At 51.1% G+C, this 19925-nt stretch overlaps 6 protein-coding genes across 6 annotated transcripts; 3 read left to right on the top strand and 3 right to left on the bottom strand.

The window, feature by feature from the left end:
- Positions 1 to 146: 146 nt before the first annotated feature.
- On the bottom strand, positions 147 to 2947 carry ARB1 (ABC transporter ATP-binding protein arb1). Its single transcript, XM_062944140.1, has 3 exons — positions 1868 to 2947; positions 669 to 1810; positions 147 to 611 (listed from the first exon to the last, which is right to left on the bottom strand). The coding sequence occupies exons 1-3, from the start codon at positions 2495 to 2497 to the stop codon at positions 485 to 487; spliced, it is 1899 nt and encodes a 632-aa protein (XP_062802936.1). The 5' UTR covers positions 2498 to 2947; the 3' UTR covers positions 147 to 484.
- A 5796-nt stretch (positions 2948 to 8743) lies between these two features.
- QC764_204390 (uncharacterized protein) lies at positions 8744 to 11527 on the top strand (the record flags this gene model as incomplete). Its single annotated transcript, XM_062944139.1, has 3 exons — positions 8744 to 9903; positions 9981 to 10812; positions 10866 to 11527. Exons 1-3 carry the CDS (start codon positions 9820 to 9822, stop codon positions 11525 to 11527), a joined length of 1578 nt encoding a protein of 525 aa, XP_062802935.1. The 5' UTR covers positions 8744 to 9819.
- A 1575-nt stretch (positions 11528 to 13102) lies between these two features.
- On the top strand, positions 13103 to 13552 carry QC764_0035030 (uncharacterized protein; the record flags this gene model as incomplete). The annotated part of the gene is made up of 2 exons (XM_062940231.1): positions 13103 to 13285; positions 13409 to 13552. The coding sequence occupies 2 exons, from the start codon at positions 13103 to 13105 to the stop codon at positions 13550 to 13552; spliced, it is 327 nt and encodes a 108-aa protein (XP_062802934.1).
- Positions 13553 to 14158: 606 nt separating this feature from the next.
- Positions 14159 to 14978, top strand: QC764_204380 (uncharacterized protein; the record flags this gene model as incomplete). The annotated part of the gene is given in 3 exon segments (XM_062944138.1): positions 14159 to 14375; positions 14667 to 14803; positions 14808 to 14978. Coding segments are annotated over 3 exon segments (525 nt in total).
- Positions 14979 to 16301: 1323 nt separating this feature from the next.
- QC764_204375 (uncharacterized protein) lies at positions 16302 to 17204 on the bottom strand (the record flags this gene model as incomplete). Its single annotated transcript, XM_062944137.1, has 2 exons — positions 16302 to 16871; positions 16931 to 17204. The coding sequence occupies 2 exons, from the start codon at positions 17202 to 17204 to the stop codon at positions 16804 to 16806; spliced, it is 342 nt and encodes a 113-aa protein (XP_062802932.1). The 3' UTR covers positions 16302 to 16803.
- Positions 17205 to 17538: 334 nt separating this feature from the next.
- On the bottom strand, positions 17539 to 19850 carry QC764_204370 (uncharacterized protein; the record flags this gene model as incomplete). The annotated part of the gene is made up of 2 exons (XM_062944136.1): positions 17539 to 19411; positions 19465 to 19850. The coding sequence occupies 2 exons, from the start codon at positions 19848 to 19850 to the stop codon at positions 17539 to 17541; spliced, it is 2259 nt and encodes a 752-aa protein (XP_062802931.1).
- Positions 19851 to 19925: the final 75 nt, after the last annotated feature.

The following is a 19925-nucleotide window of genomic DNA, read 5'->3' as shown; positions in this document are numbered from 1 at the left end:
TTTCCTTCCCAGTGATCTTCTTCGACCCACCGCCTCGGCACAGCCCTCAGACATCATGTTGCGAATGCCCTCATATTGTCCCGGACACCCACCACTTCACCAATCACACATATATGAAAACTGGCACACACAACTACCTGACGAACCGAATCGATCATAACTTTTCCGTCATTACTCGCTATCTGAGCGCGAATGCATCTAATGAACGGCTGGAGAATCGCGAAACGTGAAAACAAAAGTCTATCCGGCCCAGAAAGAAACCTCATCGCTGTCATCAAACCAACCCAACCCAGCCACCACCGTTTATGCTTGCAGGAGAGTTGACACTTTCCCGGTCAACTCCCATCCCATATACTCCAGAATTCCCCTCTGGCAGCCGCGTGATTGGTGTGAGAAGAGGCTTACCTGAGGCCGTCTCAGCTGCAGCGCAACCTCGCCCATGTCATTCTCATGTAAAAAGAGGCAAAAACAAAATCTAGCCAACTCAGACAGCGCCCGAAGCCACCATCTTCTTGCGAAGATAGTTCTTGTAGTCGCCGATCGAACCATCCCATTGCTTAATGGTCTTGTTCTCGCACACGAGAATCTGCTTGGCAATCTTGTCGAGTAGTCTGGAGACATGTCAGCAATCAAATCCTACAAATTTAGCCATCAGAGCTTCGACGTACCTGAAATCGTGACTGACGACAATGACACCTCCGCTGTAAGCGTTGATGGCATCCGCCAAACTGTCAATAGTGGGAATATCAAGACCGTTGGTAGGCTCGTCCAGCAACAACATGTTGGGGCTTTCAATGGCCAACAGAGCGAACACGATACGGGACCGTTGTCCGTCAGACAGGGTACCGATCAGAGAAGTCTGAGACTCGCCCGAAAGACCATACTTGCCCAGCTGCTGTCTCCAGTACTGGTAGTCCTGGGATCTATCCGAGTACTTGTCACGCACAAAGTCCAAAGCAGACTTTGTGAGATCAAGCTGCTCCGCCGAGTGCTGCGAGTACAGACCCAGCTTCAAGTGAGTGTGACGCGACACCACACCTTCTCTAGGAGAAAGCTTGCCAGTCATCAGCCGGAGAAGAGTAGACTTGCCAACACCGTTGGGCCCGACCAAGGCAGTACGGGAGTCCATGTCGAAACCGAGGTCGATGTGCTTGTACAAATCATCCTTGGCATCTCCCGAGTAGGAGAAGCTGACATCGTCGAAAGACAGAACTGGGGGAGGCAGCTTCTCGACATCGGCGAAACGGAAGGTGAAGACTCTGTCCTGGTGGACGGGCTGGATGAAACCATCGGCCTCCATCTTGTCCAAGATCTTTTGACGAGACTTTGCTTGTCTGACCAAGTTGGCGTAGGTACCAGCACTGGCAATGAACTTCTTGATGTGTGCGATTTCGTCTTGCTGCTTCTGGTACGCCTTCGCCTGGTTGGTCTCCTGTTCGGAGCGGGTCTTGATGTACGAGTCGTAGTTACCGCCATAGTAGAGCAGCTTCTTCTCCCTCATGTCGATCATGTTTGTGCACACACCGTTGAGGAAATCCATGGAGTGGGAAACCAAGACAAGAGTGCGGTCCCACTTCTTGAGGTATTCCTCCAGCCACACGCAGGCCTCAAGATCCAAATGGGCCGTGGGGTCGTCGAGAAGGAGAAGGGAAGGTCTCACGAAAAGAGCCTTGCCAAGGGCGACACGCATCCTCCACCCACCGGACATGTCCTTGGTCTTCTTGTGGATGGTGACCTTGTTGAAGCCCAGACCGGTAAGAATGAGGGCAGCGCGGGTAGCGAAGGTGGAGGGATCCATCTTGTCCATGTGCTATCAATGAGGTTAGCTTATGTATAGCCGAGAGCGCGGTGAGGGAGGTGTTCGTACCTCATAAAGATCCATCAGGACAGGAGACTCGGGGCCCTCCTCTTCGAGGAGCTTCTCGGCCAACTTATCGAGACGGTCCATCTCGTTCTCGGCCTCCTTGACGACCCACTCCAAAGCACCCAGCTCTGATGGGGGAGCGCCCTCGTTCAGAAGGTAGATATCAACGTGTTCTGGAATGGGATACTCGCGGGCAGCGATAGCCTTGAGGAGGGTACTTTTGCCGCAACCGTTCTCACCCAACAGACCGTACCGGCGGCCCATGGTCAATTCCAGAGTGCCATCTTGAATGAGCACACGGCCATGGAACACCAAACTGGTACTGGTGATCTTGACGTCCTTGCTGGCGGCGGTAGAGGCCAGAACACCGGTGGTGACACGGTCGGAAAGTCCATGCTTGTCCATCTGGTCGGCAAGGCGCTTTACTTCATCCATCTTGTCGGCCGAGGTGGCTGGCTCGTCCGACACGATGGGGTTGCCATGGGCGTCGAGTTCAGGCTCATCGCCGTTGACGGAAGCGGCAGCGCTGGCAGTCTTTGAGTTGGCCTTGGAGCGCGAGGCAACAGTCTTCTTCTCCTTGCCCTCAGCGGCACGCTTCGCCAGACGCTTTTCCTTGGACGACGAGGGAGCCATGTTGTGCTGTGGATGCTGGAAGATAGATGGGTTTGATGGATCAAAAATCCAAAACGAAAGAACGGGCAGAAAAAAAAATATGCGACGTCCTTTGTTCCTTCGCAGGCAAGCCAACTAGTACCAGGAGGCAACAAGAGAGTTTAGTTCAGGGTTGGTTTGCTGCGCCTTTGCCCTGTGGTAGGTTTGAATCAGTGGGAAGGTGGGGGAGGGGAAGCCGCACTTCTTTGGTGGGGCTTAGATTTTCAAAAAAATTCTGATAACCGATAACAACCTGACCGCTCGTCGCTTGGCTTAGTTGTTCAGGCGCCAAGGCAACAAACTGTGATGTGGCACAGACCACCAACCAATGGGCACAATCAGAAGTTGCCGTCAATTGTTGTCAGCGACACAAAAAAGGCCCTGTCATTGATATTTTTGACCGAAACCTGCCGCCTCCGGAGTCTTTGTATCCCATTCTTATACTACCACTGCTACCAGTTCACTATATACCAGTTGACTTTACCCTTCGAGTCAGGTCAGCTCTTTTTGCCCCTTTCTTCACAACCTGTTGGCAATTGACGTCACACAGAGGCGGCCAAGGATCCAGTTTAGTCATGGTGCATAGCCTCTTCAGTTGTCAGCCAGCTGCCGGCAAATGTCATCTCATGTCCAACTGCGGCCATCACCACATGGGATGAAGCTGAAGGAGAGAGATAGATAATGTTGGAAGCCCCCAATGCAAGTACCAAGCTTTAAAGCATCAGCCCCTGCTCTGCCGGTTTCAACGGCCCTTCACATGAGGCTGTTGAATACTCAAATTACATAAAGTGCAGACATAAACGTACCATTCGATTTGAACTAATCAGAGCAGAAATGGAACCTGGCTGTTGAGAGGGATGAGATGTGCACTAACAAGAGAAAAGAAATGCAAACGCGGCTACATTATCACTGAGACTTACTTTTGGCTTCACTTTCTCGGCATATGCCGATTTTTAGAACTGGGAGCTGTAGACAAACCCGAGCATGCCGTAGCCCCTGAGTGCTCCTTTGTTTACTTCACATGGCCCGAGCGCCAAAAAAGGGGCTGGGTTGGCTGCGTATGGTTGCAACTGTACGGGCATGTAATTTGATCTGGGGCTATGTGCTGCGACAGTCGTTTAACGTTGTTTTTAATGTGTCTGAAATGATCGAACGCAGCTTCAATGCCCACCAAAGCGGGTCTTTACAAGTTGCAACTGGGCTACCCCCCTTTGGCACGCATCGTAGGCCCAGGTCCTTAATGTATGAGTGATCTAGTTAACTAGCCTCATCTGAACAGCATTTATATTTCCTTATAGGAGGGCGTGTGGATGTGGTTTTTCTATCAACATCATAACAACTGCCACAGTGCCATCCTCTTTTTCGGGCTGTTCGCAAATGGCAAAGCCGCCTGGGTATTTGAAGGGAATGCCCTCGCTAACACCGGATTCTCTCTGCATGAATCTGAGCGCTATCCTAGGTTATTGGAGCTGGGGTCTTTCGACATACCTGTGTTGACAATTCCGGTGAAGCTGCTGCAAACTAGTGGTGCTGGTCGTGATCAATTTGTTCGTTTTCCATAAGGCAATCAATCCTTGGTATTTCGGTTCGTAACTCTACGTAAGATGTCACTCCATGGCTCTGAGATCCCTATTTCAGTATGATCCGCATATCAGGCATTCCTATGTTCAATGATACATTTTCATGCCCTTCGTGATCGTCGACTCCCTATCCCGTTCATTCCTACTGATTCTCTCCTTGTAGATGGCCGTAAAACTCGCCTTCCACATTGGGAGAAGGCCTATGTATCAGCATATTCTCTGTTGCTTTCCGCTGTCTTCTATTTGAAGAGAACCCGTATCGAGATTTCTTGTAAAACCGGAAGGATGCGGCAGCTTGTCCCCTCGCCGAGACCCCCCAGGCCCATGCCTCTGGCTCCCCATTTCTGGACCCCTCGCTTGTCCACCCCATCGTCTTCTCTGACCTTGTAGGCGTGGGCGACTTCTTTCTTATTTCGTCAGACCAGGACTACGGTACTCGAGCAACCAATTTGGATCGCTCTGAGCAACTCCATCGTCCTAAGTACTCGCCTAATCATCATCGCCATTGGTATGTCTATCCATCTTCTCTTTGCCTTTCCAATAGACCCATGGGCCGATCATCGTCACATTGATCAGGACTCGATCTGATCACCATAAGTTTTCCCATATGCCTCAATGGCATTGTTCCCATGTCCTTAGTCGGTATGTCAAGAGAAAACCTATCGCAGCCCTACAAGACATTGCAGCCAACATGATGACCGAAATGGGATTTGGGACTGAGTTTCCCGACTTTGAAGCACACAAGCATGCTCTGACAAGCCTTTCGTCACTCCTCTCCTATTAGCCATTGACTCTTGAGATATCTGACCTGCTACCTTTTTCTCGTGACAGTCTACCAATTGTTTTCCAACCACATGATCCTTCGACTCCCTCCAGGGAGACAGTCGACACCATCCTCACCTCGCGTGGATTACTGACAAGTACTGTTTCGCTCACGATTCACTGCTTCCCTTCCCAAGCAGATCGAGGCACAGGTCAATTCCCGACGATGTCGGTCATGGTCATTTGGCACATGAAGAGGCAAGACAAACCGGAGCAGGCAAGTGATCCCAGTCCGAGATTTGTCTCTATTCCACAGCTTCATGATGAGTTTGATTATCTTCTCTGTATTCGATGGTCTCATACCTTCTAGAGGCCACCTGAGATTAACAAACAATCTGACAGCCCTCTTCCTTCTACAATGTCTATCGTAGCTCGTTTGCTGCTGGGTTCATACGCTGACATATTTCTATTCAGATTCGAGACAAACCCTAGGGTACCACGCCTCTACACTTCGAGCTTCCACCTGATGCCAGCGATTCCTCCGAATCAACAAGGAAATGATAGCTCTGGATTTTCAACCCTGCTGCCATGCTCATCAGGTCAGTATCTCACATCACTATTCTCACCTACACACTTCTAGCGGCCATCATGATGACAACACTCGCTTCATGATCACTGCCCCGACACGGGCATGAGTTGATTTCTACTTGCTTGCTCTGAGGAGGTCACCCCCTCCCTTATTCCTGTTGACATGATGTCTTTCGTCAGAGAGCTGACTGCCGTGGTCTAAACATAGCCGAAGACGACGATGATGACGATCACAGCAAGAAGTAGAATCCACTCCCTTGGTTTCAATGCCCCTCAACACTTCAGCTTGAATGATGACATTTTGTTGTGACCATCACACCATGATGTTCTCGACGAGTCGTACTTTTTTCATCTGAATGATCTCTTGACATCATAGCCTCTTTACCTGATCACCTCTACTCGATGACACAGCCGGCCATGGAACAACACAGATACTCGGAGTTCAGACACTACGGCTATCGTGGCCAGAAGCCGGTAAGTCTTCCTTCGCAGCATCATTTGGCACCAACACCATGATGATTAAAACACATTGAACACTGAGAGCTCTGGGTGATTCCGACCCATATGATTGACACTTCTACGCGTTTCTCTGACACAGTCAACTACACTTCCTATTGATTGTTCTTGACCTTCCTGGCTTTGGTACAGAGCTAATTTGCAACATGCCAGGCACCCAAACATCCTAACCTCCCATCCACATCATCATACCAAAAAGTGAGCAGCGAATGCGTTGGCTTCTTTCTCGTTGTGATCATTTCACAGTGACCATGATGATAAAAACTTTGTCAACTCACCCCCAGCATTGGTGTGGAGAGGATGGACTCCCAAAATATGTAGTTTTCATCTGACTGAACGTCTTTCTCATTTCTTCACCTAGCTATTCTTGACGGAGATCTTGCTAACCTGTGTTTCTTGGACAGATGAACATCCTCATGACATTAAGTTCTCCCACCAGTCTCTCCCACCAGTCTTTCTCACCGAGTAAGTGTCATGCCCCTGGCACTCCTCCCGGCACACTCCCAACCCCGGCTCGTGTGATGACCAAACAGTGTTGTACTGAGCATACCACCCATTCTCGGTGGTAACAACATGATTACATGGAACTTGATCTGACAGAGCTATCTCTTCCCGTCTTTTATGACGTTTGACTTTGACGATCCTGCTGACATCTGGTGTTTTGACAGACCAACCCTTCTTCACCTCGCGCTCCCTCAACAAGTAAGTGTCATGACACTACCGAGACCACTGCCAAGCATATATCCAACCCCGGCTCCTATGATGACACGAATCGCTCTCTGAGCATCACGCCCGTTGCTGGTGGGCATGCCATGATTGCCGTTCGCAATAGATCTGACAGAGCCATCTTCACCCGCCTCTTTTCACTCTTGGCTTTGGAGCCTTGCTAACTTTTGGTGTTTCAGCACTGACTACCTACCTTGGTCATTGGTGCTTCAGTAGATTGAGGTGAGTTCAGCAGCAAGGCAAGTATCTTCTCCCGGCCCCTCCCAACCCCAAGAGAGCCATGCTAACAACTTGGTGGATCTTGAGCAGCATACATAGATGAGCCCCAGGCAAGAAACCGACCAAGTAAGTCCTTACCTCTCTCCTTCACTCACCAAGACTCTCATGATGAGAAAATCAAGACTGAACAACCACCCCTTCATTGGCATGCATATGATGTTCATTTATAAGCACAGTTTATCTTGACTGAGCTGTCTCTCCTGATTGCACACCCAGCACAATTTGAGAAGATTACTTTACTAACCTCTGGTGTCTGTTGCCAAAGCAGATGAAGCCGAGATCGATGCCCACGTGTCTACCTACGAGACAGAACTCCCTTCAAAGGTGAGAACACCACCCCTTTCCCTCACCGCCATGCCTCCGACATTCATGATGACACACTCATATACGTGTACTCATTCCATTTGAGCATCACACCACACAGAGGTGATCATGAAACAACACTTGTCGCTCTGATGGAGCCCTCTTTTCTAGCTGCACCTTCAAGCTGGTGTGCTTGACGGCTTTGTTAACCTTTCGGGTCTCTGACAGATCCCGACGAGCTTCCCACACGCTAGAAACACCACAAGCCGGTAGGACACCCTCCGGTCTCAACACCCTCCATCCTTCGGGTTCCATGATGGTACCTCTCAAGAGATTAAGGTCACGCCAACCTGGCGTACCGATGATGCTTTTGCATCGGTGTTCTGATGTTGCTTACCTTCACTTCCTCTATCCAGTCCTTGGGTGGTTTAAGTTGTTTTGCTGACTTGAGCTCCTTGCATCTGCAGAGTTTCCTTGACTTCCGGGTTAACAGCCTCCCATTCCCCGTCTTCCTTTCACATTCCCTCCTGAAGACAACCCACTCGGCATGGGGAGCAGCAACACAACACCCTTCCAGGCAAGAGCTTTTTCTCGTTTTGTCTTTGCGCTTATTGTTTCACGGCTATCTTATGTATTATAAAGGAAACTGCACCGTGCTTGCTTTCCGGAGAACCATGCCAAATTTGTGAGAAGACATGGTTCACATGTTGCAAAGTAAACCGAAGAGAAAATATCAAGATGGCTGTGGGGCCTACCCTGATACACGTCTGCTTTCTTTGAGCTTTTCTTCAATTGCATGAAGCTGATATCTCGTCTTTCTTGTGCAGGTATCTTGACGATCGAACCCAAGGAAAAACGAACGGGCAAGCGGAGGAGGGAGTGGCAGACCAACAGAACAAGGCATTGGACATACGTCGGGGTTGTGGCGGTGGGAGTTGATGGTGGATTGTGGATTGGATATGGCCAGGCCAGATGTCAGAGATGGAAGGGCGGACAAGGGCTTCATGGCAGCAGATTACCCGTGGCCAGAAAGGAACTATTGATGTGATGAGTAGAAGAAGACAGCAACTCTGTTCCCCGGCTCGTGTCTGTGGACAACATGATGCCGATGGTGGAGATTGAAGGTGGCGATACCAAACAAACAAATAAACAAGCTCACTGAGCGTTGAACATGATATTGCTGCAATTGGGATCCAAGCGGAAACGTCAACAAACGGGAGATGTCAGGACGTCAACGCCCAGGCGGCTGCCAAGTGCTGAGAGCGCGGGGCCGGCTCGGCGCCAAGATGCGCAGAAAACTGCAAGCCATAGAAAAGCAAAAGCAAGATTTGGGAGGAGAATGTCATGTCGATGACAACCTGGTTTTCATCAAGTTCAAGACAGCTTGGTGAGCAGAAGAACACCCCAAAGGGTTATCCGAACGGCCTCTGTGCCTCTGAAGGCCCCACGAAGAATCAATCTCCTCAGATCGTCCCATTCGTTTGCATATAGGTTTTCATGCAGCTGTGCCTCTCGATCGAACCAACGCGCCATCGGCCTTCTGCTCCCCTTTTTCCTGTGGTGGCATGGCACATGGCATGGAGCCGGAGATGAGCTGCCAACCGAAGGCGTTGCAAAAGGCCAGAGCGGAGCACCATGCCCAGGATGTTGCCCAGACCGCCAAGCAGGAGCCAAGATGAAGGCGAAAGTCTTGTTTCACCAACCAAGCATTTTCCAAGACGTCTCAAGCATTTCCAAGAAAAGCCTTCGACGATCTCGCCAGATGCTGCAAACAAGGGGTTTTTCGCGAAACCTCTGACGACGCTCTTGTGAATATCGCTCTCCAGCCATTGCTTGCCACGCGGAACACCCGGCACAGGGAAACACGAGCTGCGCGCCTGCAAAAGGAGAACCCTGCCGTTGGATAGCAGTCACAGCGCAAGCTGATGAAACGAAATTATGATGGAACCATTGGGTTTGGTAGCTGTGTACTTGTCGGGATTATGCATTGACTGGTCTGTCTCCAAGTACCTTGATATCCCACCCTCCATCTTCGCCGTGTACCCGAACACAGCCCGGCCGCTAGCTATTATCGGTCGCTGTCAGTGCCAGTGGAGTTGGGATGGGACCAAATTGACATGATTGGACCCAGTGCCTTGCTCCCGCCCGCCGCTGCTGCCCATTTTTGATACTGTCCTGCCCTCGACTCGTCCTTTGTGTTGCCGTCAATCTTTCTCTCTCTTTCCTTCCTCCAGTCAACTTCTGGCACATTTCTTACCATCGTTTCAGTTGCAAATTGTTTAATATCGCAGAGGGAACTGCATTCTTGTTGCTTGTTTCAGTGCCATTCGTTACGGGCCCCCCTCTGCTTCATTCCGACTTTCGTTGAACACAACATCTTCTTCACTTTTCCGGATTTTTTTGCCAGCAGAGACAGCGTGCGCCAAGTGAATCAATCCGTCTCAGACGTCATTCCAACCGCCCTGACAACTACATCCACATCAAAACAGACAATCCATCAACAGGCTCACACTGCGCGCTTGTCGCAACCACAACCAGAACATCACCAAAATGCGATTCTCTAAAACATCTCTCGTTTCCGCCTCCCTACTACTAGGGCAGGCGGCCGCCGAACTTCCTCCCATTGTCATGAAGGTGTGTAGTCGCGACAGTCTGCACCTCACCTTTGCGCCGCCTCCAATGGTTCTTCTCACTGACCATTTCCTCCATAGGGGTCCAAATTCTTCTACGAAAATGGCACCCAATTCTTCATGAAGGGTGTTGCTTACCAGCAAGACAGCGCCGCCTCCGGCCAGTCCACCGGCAGCTCCAAGTACAGCGACCCTCTTGCCGATCCCGCCAGCTGCAGACGCGACGTCCCCCTTCTCAAGCAACTCCGTACCAACACCATCCGTACCTATGCCATTGACCCAACCAAGAACCACGACGAGTGCATGAAGCTTCTCGACGACGCCGGCATCTATGTCATCAGCGATCTTAGCGAGCCAAGCTTGTCGGTCAACCGCGACGACCCCAAGTGGGACGTCGAGTTGCTCAAGAGATACACTGATGTCGTCGACGCCCTGAGCGGGTACAGCAACGTGATCGGCTTCTTCGCTGGTAACGAGGTCACCAACAATGCCACCAATACTGATGCCTCTGCCTACGTCAAGGCCGCTGTCCGCGACACCAAGAACCACATCAAGGCCACCACCAAACGCTGGTTGGGCGTTGGCTATGCTGCCAACGATGACGCCGATATCCGTGAAAACATTGCCAAGTACTTCAACTGCGGCAACCAGAGCGAGGCCATCGATTACTGGGGATACAACATCTACTCGTGGTGCGGCGAGAGCTCTTTCACGGATTCGGGCTATGATAAGCAGGTCGAGTTCTTCAAAGGGTACTCGGTGCCTGTCTTCTTTGCCGAATATGGCTGCAACATTCCCCACGGTGCTGAGGGTCGTATCTGGGAGGAGACTACTGCCCTCTACTCTGATAAAATGACTGGCGTTATTAGCGGCGGCATTGTTTACATGTACCACCAGGAGGAGAATGACTACGGTATTTCTGCGCACCCCTTATTTGTGACATGCTTGTGCTAAATTTTCATTTAGGTCTGGTCCAAATCAAGGGCAGCACCGCCTCCAAGTTGAAGGACTTTGACACTCTCTCGACCGCCATGGCGTCCGTTCGCCCTTCGCCTACCCAGATGGATGCCTACAATCCCACCAACTCCCCCGCCGCCTGCCCCACGGTCAACTCCAAGTGGGTCGTCAGCGGCGACCGCTTGCCCCCTACCCCCAACAACGACCTTTGCGAGTGCATGTACAAGTCCTTGACCTGCGTTCCTTCGGACAACCTCAAGACCACCGACTTTGGCAAGATCTTCAACTATGTCTGCGACCAGACTCCCGAGGCGTGCGACGGCATCAACGGCAATGTCACCTCGGGCGTGTACGGACCCTTCTCCATGTGCGGAGATAAGCAGAAGTTGGGGTATATTCTCAACGAGTACTACAACTCCCAGAACCAGGCCAGCGGCGCTTGCGAGTTCAAGGGGCAGGCCACCATCCAGGCGGCCGAGGCTGATGACCGGTGCAAGGCTAGCTTGGCTGAGGCCAGCGAGGCTGCTAGCAACACCCAGGGTGGGTCAGAGACGAGCAAGAATATTGCCGTGCCTATCCCCATGAAGCACCTGTTTACGATTGGTGACTTGGCTGTCGGGGCGTATGTGGTTGTTGCTATGGGCGTTGGTGCTGGTATGGTGCTTTTGTAAGGAAGAGGATAGAGGTGAGAGGAAAAGAGTGAGGATATGAAAGGGATCTCTTTTGTCTTTTGTGAGGGAGGATTGTTGGTGGTGGGATTGGGTGTGGTGGTGTCGTTGTAGGACGGGTCCTATGAAAGGCCAAAAATAGGGCGTTGTTGTCATTTTGTTGTTGAGCGCTCAGGGAAAGGGATGGATTTTACAGGGACAAAAGGGAGGGAAGATTGGGGCTTTTTTGTGTGTGTGTGTGTGTGTGGTTAGTGTTATTACCTTTCGGGTGTGTATTGTTGACATGTAATTGAGCGAATTCTTTCTTCGGATGTCGGTCAGGTAGGATATGTTTGTGGTTTGTGAATAGACAAGACAGACGGTGATTGCAACATGGTTGTCTGGTCTGGTCATGGGAGTGATTTTGTTCAGGACTCTTTTTGAGTCAGTCAAGGAACACTGCTACAAGTCAAACAACACCAAGCCTGATGGAATACAAGGGTGTGGGGGTTCTCTCCGTTCATCCCCTGTCAAGACATCCCATATACCAACCACGCCCATCATCCAAAGTCGGCAGGCCCTAACTAAATCCCAATTTTGACCACCACCACCTACCTTGTATCAGCAAGCACAATGTCAGAGAAACTCGATTCCACCACCACCAACTCCGAAGGCAGGCAGAGGATCGTGGACGCGCTCGCGAAACTTACGGCGGCGAGGGAGGCTGAGTGGGGGAGAAAGTAGAAGGAGGCGGAGAGGACCAGAAGAACGGGGGGTTCTACTGGGGAGAATTAGAGAGGGGAGACAGATGGGGGCAGTTCAGATGGGAAAGGAGGTTCAGATGGGACAGCTACTGGGGATAGGGGTGTTTCACGAGGAAGGGGGATGAGAAGGAGGGCGGTTGATGAGGGTGGGTGGTGATGGGAGCTATAAAATATGGGAGGCTGAGGGGGGTTTTGGAGATCGAGAGGGTGAAGGGGGAGGAGGGGAATAAGCGGTGGCTAAAGGCGACGGGGGATTGTGAGAAAGTTGGGATGGATGATTCTAGGATGTGATATTGCTGTGCAGGATGTCTTTGGTCCTGTTGACTATGGGCTGATAGCGTTGAAGGAAGGACAGAGTTGCACTGGTAGTGTAGAGGAGAGGCCGCCTGGTGGCATGGTAGTTTTTCTTGTGAAAGGCTGCTTGTGGCCTGGGTGCCGAAGGCTATCACACGTGGAAGCACGAAGAATTGGTCGTATTGTTTTGTGATGAATCTTTCTAGGTGCTTGTTCTGCAAGATGTGCTTGTTTGTGTGGATGAGTCAAAGGATGTTGACGAACTGTCTTGTAATCACATACTCGCCTTTGTTGTCCCTTGATTCGGCTAGAGACCGTCTGGTTGTCAGTAGAAGACATCTGCAACCTGTCGTGGAAGCCTGATGGTGTGGCAGGAAGCTATAAGAGTGAGACGATGCGCTGTTGATATTGTTCCGAAGCCCATTCGCTATCCTACATCTTCGATTTACAGCCCTTCCTTCCCAGATCACCCGGGCAAAAGACAACTGGAGCAAACAACAACCACCACGTCACAACACTGATAACCGACCCAGCATTTACAATGGAAAATCTTTATTGGAACAGGTTCGAGAACATGCTCCGCCGTGTCATGATGGACCAATGTGATCGTAAGGACCTTGAGGAGGCGTATGAAAGGTGGTGTAGTGAGTTCGACCGCACCCAGAGCGATGAGCCAATGGGGAAGCGAGAGAGACGCTATTTGCTCTTGGAGACTCTGGGTGAGGTGAGTGAATCATGATATGTGTAGTGTGATTTGTGAGATTGAGATATGATCAGGCTGTGCTAGAAAGGCAGGAGAAAACAGGTAGACGGCAGTCTATTCGGATCGGGTTAAGGGAACGACAAGGATATGAAGAAGGGAGAGGTCAGTGTTCAGAATGAGGAAGAAGAGGTTAAGGTTACAGGTAAGGAGGAGGAGGAGGAGGAGGAGGAGGAGGAGGAGGAGGAGGAGGAGGAGGAGGTAAGAAGTAGGACGTTGGGAAGAGCGTAGAAGGTGGCGAGGAGAGTGGACGGGTCGAGTGCAAATCCGGGCATACTATGAGGGGTAGTTTTTCTGGGAAGCCCGAGAGATACCTAATGTTGAGTTTTGATGATAGCGGCAGTGGAGCGGCTTAATGGCCACTTTGAAATGGTTTTGTGAGGTGTTGTTTTGGTTGAACGATCGGTTGCATCTCGTGGTGCTTAGAGGATTTGATGTTCTATGTTGCTTACTTTGGGTAGGTGGCTTCTACAAATGAATTCTTGGAATCATCATGACTGCGACTGCAATCAAGACGAGGCAGCTGATCGCACTGCCACCCCCAAATCCTGAATGTTGCCTGCAATCAACACATCAAATCGCGTGGATCTTTCCAAGACGTATTCTGAACAAATACCTTACAGTCCTCATCTACGCCATACCATGGCGTCAGACAGATCTATCACTCGATGTCGGCGATGCATCGTTGCTACCCAAGACCCCCGCCGCAGCAATTGGACTCCTTCAGTGGTCCTCCCTCGACCAACCTACAGCTACCACAGCGATGTAGCGATATTGTTGGCCTCCTCATGTCGTCAATACTCTGTCATAGCCAAGGGCGCTTTGCATTTCTCCCACATGTATCATCTCCCAGAGGGCGGCATCGACCCAAAGAACATCTCAATCGAATGTATGGGTCCAATCATGGAGCCTTTGGACTTTATGTCCGAAGAGAACTATGGGTCGACATATCCAGAAACGAAAGAGGGAAGAATGCCGGAAGTTTTGAGGGTTTCGCTCTCTTTCAAAAATGTCGCCATGCCGACTATCCATCTTGTCTCATTGGTCTCGCCGGGTAGGTCACTTCAATCTCAACACCTTTTTACGCCCTCTGCTCACTAGCTTGTTCACAAGATGAAATCCCGCAAATACGTCCTTCCCAACACCACGTCGACCATTGTACTTCGACCATTCTTGAATGAATTTCTCAATGCCGTGCCCTACATGAATCGGGCTGTTTTCCAGATGTCCCTATCACGCTTCCATTTCGGTTGCTAAGTGTGGCTGAGGAGATGTTACGATTAGTTGACGCCAAAGACATTGTGTCGTCCAAAAGTCACACCCTTCCCGATTATCTGGCACTAAGTCATTGCTGGTGTCGGACAACAAACCCAGCAGGCTAAAGCAACGTTAAAAAATGTGAAAGGATGGCGTCAGGGCTTTTCCCTTGGAAGGCTTCCAAGGACACTCAGAGATGCAGCCATGATAACCCGCCGTCTTGGAGTAGGCTACCTCTGGATCGATAAATCTTTGCATCATACAGGATGACAAGAGCGACTGGGAACGTGGATCTAGCAAGATGGCAAGCATATACCAGAACTCCTTCCTCACATTGGCGGCTACTGGGTCTGCTGATGGTGACTGCGGCTGTTTCGCAGGTTTTCATGAGATTCCTTAGCACTGGTCCGGCCGAACTGTCAAGGATGACAAGCTATGGGCGCCGGTGAGTGTCGAGATTGCAGGATTTCGTCGTTGGTTTGCCCTAACCCCACCAGATGACATTCGCGGCATCTCGCCATACGGCATTTCAAGCTCTGACCAAACTCTGACAGGATACCCATTGCTTACGCGGGCGTGGGCGTTCCAAGAGCGGTTGGTAAGCCCTCGTGTACTTCACTTCGGCAAAACTCAGATGGCATGGGAGTGTCGGCGCGCATTCTGGACAGAAGTCTTCATCTTTGAAGATGACCCCAAAAAACAAGATAATGGCTTGCCAGCATACCTGGCGGCGCCGGTCGAGGTCCAGGAAAATCCTCTTCCAGGTTTCAACCAGCGTCGGAGGACAATTCCAAAAGACTATCCATATGAGATGATGCGCAAGCGGTTCATATCTCTCATGACGGGAACGTACACGTCAAAAGGCCCAACTACCAGCGTTAGTAGCCTCAGAGATCTGGCAAAACCCGATGATCACCCCGACACCATTCATGAGGCCTGGAGGATGATATTCGAGTTCTTCAGCCGTCTGGCAATGACGTACGAGATGGACCGACTTCCCGCCTTTTCTGGAATTGCATCCGCAGGATCGACGTCTATGATGTCGACGGAAAGCTCCACAAACACGTATCGCGGGGGGATTTGGTCCTCCCATATCCCAGAAGCCTTGTATTGGGTTGGCACTTCTCATCTTGCGCCACGGCCTGCACTGTACCGTGCCCCCAGCTTCAGCTGGGAATCTATCGAGGGGCCCATTACATTACGAGATCCTTTGAAGGTCAGGCGCTTCCTTGACAGCCACCTAGGTTACCTAGGAAGGACGTCCTGTGAGCTGCTAGAATGCTCCTCGGTACCTGAAGAGTAGACCCATAAGGGAGAGTTACCGGCGGACATATTAAACTGCGCTTATGGACTAGTCGAGGTCGAGTGTCGGAGCAGACAGACGGTCGGTGGTTGATAGAGCACGTGGCCACTTCAAAACGGCAGAAGTTCTGGCCTGGCATTCCGCTGGCCGTAGCGCCGATGAAAGACGGTGATGAGGTGCGCCTGAGTTTGCTCGAGCGTACCAAGTTGCATGCTGGACCGCTCTATGATATATCTGTAGCCACTCTGAACCCCAAAAATTTCCTGGTCATTGCTCTTATATTGAGACCAAGGCGCCTGACGACGCATTCGGCGTGGCAGCGGGTTGGCTTGATATACCCAGCGGATGACATGGCGGCATACATTGATCGTCGGGAAAACGGAGGAGCTGACATGGGTTCAGACAGCAGTATGTTTGATGGGCTTGTCTGATGGTTCACAGAGAAGGAGGATCTAACGATTGTCTGAGGTGGATTGAACGAACGGCAAGTCTTGGAATCCATGTTGAGTACTTTGATCTGCGAATGAGGAAGATCTCGATCAAGATTCTCTTTTTTAGACCACCATGGCGCGTTGCTGCACTGTTGGTATCTAATCATTTGTGAAACCCGCAAACATGACCAACGCACTGTTTAGTAGTGCCAGAACAGGTCTTCCAGGACCATTCCAGTCCAACAATGAGAAAGACATTTCTCACCTGGTTCCCCGTGTGAGCGTGTCCCTGGGAAAGCGGGCATGGTCCAAATCTCCCACCAAGTTCCCCATACCGGAATTCCAAGGCCCAATGCAGCTCTCTTAAGTTGGCGCCCCAAGACATATCCCATCAACCACAGTCAATGGTCCATGATTTTGTCGCTCAGCGGTAAATTCCACCAAAGGGTATCATCAATGTTTCGTCCCCCAATCGTCCCGTTTCAGCCCACTCATGAGATATCCATCTCAACCTCCTCCTTCTCACCACCCTCAGCCTTTTTCTCAACCACAACCGCATCTATATTCCAGTCAGCAAACCCTCTCCCTGTACCCCCCAAATATCTCCAGGTCACATACCCTTCATCTCCACCTCCCCCTCCCTCTCCATCTTCCTCTTAAGCGCATACCCCATCTTCTTCTCCAACTTCCTCTGCTTCTTGGCGCTCACCGGCTTTCTCGGGCCGCTCGTAGGCATCAACCCCGGGCGGGCGCCAAATCTGTTTGCGTCGGTCTTCTCGATTTTGGACAGGCGGCCAGCGGCGGAGGACTTTTGCGCCTCTTTCCGGGCTTTGGCGGCCTTGGCGGCGAGCCTGTTCTTGGAGGGCTTGTTGGGGTTTTTGACGGAGGGCATGGTTGCTGTTGGGAGGGTTGAATGGGATTTGTGAGGGTGGAGGGTGAAGGTGGCCGTCAAGGTTGCGATGGGAATAATTTTTGGTGGACCCTTGGAGAGAGATGGGGCTTATCTTATCGCTCATGCAGGGATCAAACAAAGTGTGAAGGGTCAGGTGGGTCGGGGTCAGGTGGCTTGGTGGGGGTTAGTTGAACTGCATTGATGGAAAGGTTGAGATGAACGAGAGATAATTATCGTATTATTTGTGCCTGGTAGCTCCTTTCACTCATCATAAATAACCCAGTATCCTACAACAGTCTGCGGAATATCCCCCCTCTCAACCCACAGTTTGACACTAGATAAGAATAGAAACAGCCGTCAACCCCGGATCCAACACCATATACGGAATACTCCCCTTATCCATTCCCGTGCTGTTGTGAAAGAAGACCCTCTGCAGTCCCTGCAAGTCTTCATACAGCTTCTGGCTCGCCTCCTTAACTTTCAGCTCATTCGCCCCCTTTTTGTACCGGTACACATTCCACTGGCTGGCCGCATAATTGAGTAAGCTCCTCTCATCATCCACCTTGAAGCTCAACAGCCAAGGCAGTTGTGCAGCCAGAAGCCACTGCCGTTGTCTGTTGATAGGAAGTGAAGCCACCAAGTCCGACTCGTTGAACTGGCGGAGCTGCCCAATTGTGGTCGGGGGCTCCTTACACAAGCATGGGGGCTTGGAGACAACAAAGACCTGGTAGAAGTTCTGCAGGTAGTTGACAGCGCTGTGGTAAGGGGAGGCGATATGAATGCACATGGTGACAGCGTCGACAAGGGCATCGAGCGTCTTGAGCTCCGGGAAAGAGGGCATGAAGCCGGCTGTTTTGACTTCTTTAACAAAGTCCTGGATGTACTTGTCATTTGCGATGCTCTCATCCGTAGGGAACGAGATTCTGAGCATGGAGTTGACGTAGTTTCTCAGAACGTGCCAGAGAGCAAGCATGTTCTTGGCATAGGGGTAGTTTTTGTAGCGAGTGTGGCTGAGTCCCTCTTGTGTGTTGGGAAAGCCACGCCTGTTGAGATCGTTGGGAACATAGCTGCCAACGAAATCGTATGTGTCGTAGGCGTCGCGGATGAAACTGTAGGCTTGGTCTGGAGTCACGCCGACGATGTCCGCTACTACCTGGGGTACAAGACTGGCACGAGCAGCAGCATTGAGGGAGAGGGTCTTGTACCAGTGAGGCAATAACAAACGGTACAGGGGATGATCCATCGGAATGGTTCGGTTGATGGCGACGATGATCGACTCTTCGACAAGATGAGACAACGTAAGATGCACGGCAAGCTCATGGCGCATCCAGTCGGTAACCTGAGAGGCTGTTTTGGCGTATCGCCATGGCCAATCCTCCTTCTCACCGGCGGTTGAGTCGTATGGTGTCATGCGTATGTTGAAGATGGTGGTGGACTTCTCCATCGAACCCTTGTGGTCAATGCAGATGGCGATGGGGTGCAGCTTGCCGTCATCATGAAGTTGGAACAGGGTCACTGCCCCGACACACCAGTTGTCATCGCTTCCAGGCTGTTTATGATGGAGCACCTGTTCTGGATTTGAGATGCCAAAAGCCTTGCGAAAGTAACTGCCGTCCTGCACAAATAGGGAAGACTTGTCCACCTTGGCGAAGAAGTCTAGCCATTTGTTGTACCCACCATCCTTGGCCGCCTTGGTGAAGTCAGCAATCCATGCCGGCGAGGCTTTGGTAATGGTGGTAGGGTTGACTCCAGTGAACTGCTGATCAGCAAACCGACGATCGCTGTACCAGTCGTCTAAAAGACCGATATTTCCGCCGTTGCTGATGTCAGTGCCGAATTTGCGGTGGTATTTATTGTAGTCAACAACGTCCTGGATTTTGATCCCCTTCTCAGGATCGCCTCCAAAGGCTGCTGCCCTGGCCTTCTCAAGCAGCCACTCTTTCGTCTTGCCAACCAGACCATCCTCTGTTGGTGTGATCTTCTTGAGAATGACTTGAGTCTCAATGAGCCCAATCGCGTTGAAAATACCAAAAGGTGTGTAACTGTGCTCCGGAGGGATCGTCTGAAGGTGGGGAGGATACTGCGCAGGCGTTCCATCCGCATTCTTGGGGTACGCCGAGTAGTTGTAGAGCTTCTTCTGCTCCTCGAGCTGGATATACCGAGGCAGTGTTGGCTCAATGCCTAGAACATCGAACAGCGCAGAAAATCTAGGACATGGTGTGAGTATCTGTCGGACATTCTCGTTTGAGGAGAGACTCACGTTTGTTCGATTTTGGCGTATGCTTGGGTTAGAGCAATCTGAGTCCCCATGTAAGTGCCCTCTACGATGTCACCTTCGGGCTCCTTGGCGTGGGAGGGATCCTTAGGGTCGACAGTAGAGTAAAGCTTCAACTTCAGGAGTTCATTGTCAAAAACACCTGGGTCAAATGACAACAACGAGGCATCCTTGACAGACTTCGGTGCTAACTGCTTCAGATATTCTCTCTCTGAGAGGTGTTTGAGAATCGATTGCTGGGTCGGGACGATGGCCTTGATCTCAGCTGGTGGTGTAGGGAGAGCCGGGTCCAGTTGCTGTTGCCAATAGCTCTCGAGCAAGGCAAAAAGCCTGTTCACTAAGGGGATGCTTTCTGCCAAGTTTCGTGACATGTTGACTGGTAGTTGAGTAGAGGGTGAAGAGATATGATGGACCGGCCAGCGATGGTGACGGCGCAGTATTTATGG

Source organism: Podospora pseudoanserina, chromosome 2 (assembly GCF_035222485.1).
Source record: "Podospora pseudoanserina strain CBS 124.78 chromosome 2, whole genome shotgun sequence".
In the NCBI taxonomy this organism is placed as follows: Eukaryota; Fungi; Ascomycota; class Sordariomycetes; order Sordariales; family Podosporaceae; genus Podospora; species Podospora pseudoanserina.
The sequence above is the reverse complement of the archived record's forward strand: the minus strand, read 5'-3'. Positions and strand labels throughout refer to the sequence as shown.

Excerpts from the sequence above, each read along its gene's own strand:
- ARB1 (XM_062944140.1), bottom strand. The coding sequence starts at position 2,497 with ATGGCTCCCTCGTCGTCCAAGGAAAAGCGTCTGGCGAAGCGTGCCGCT. Across the intron at positions 1,811-1,867 it reads TCCTGATGGATCTTTATGAG|CACATGGACAAGATGGATCC; the intron begins GTACGAACACCT and ends CCTCATTGATAG. Across the intron at positions 612-668 it reads GTCGTCAGTCACGATTTCAG|ACTACTCGACAAGATTGCCA; the intron begins GTACGTCGAAGC and ends ACATGTCTCCAG.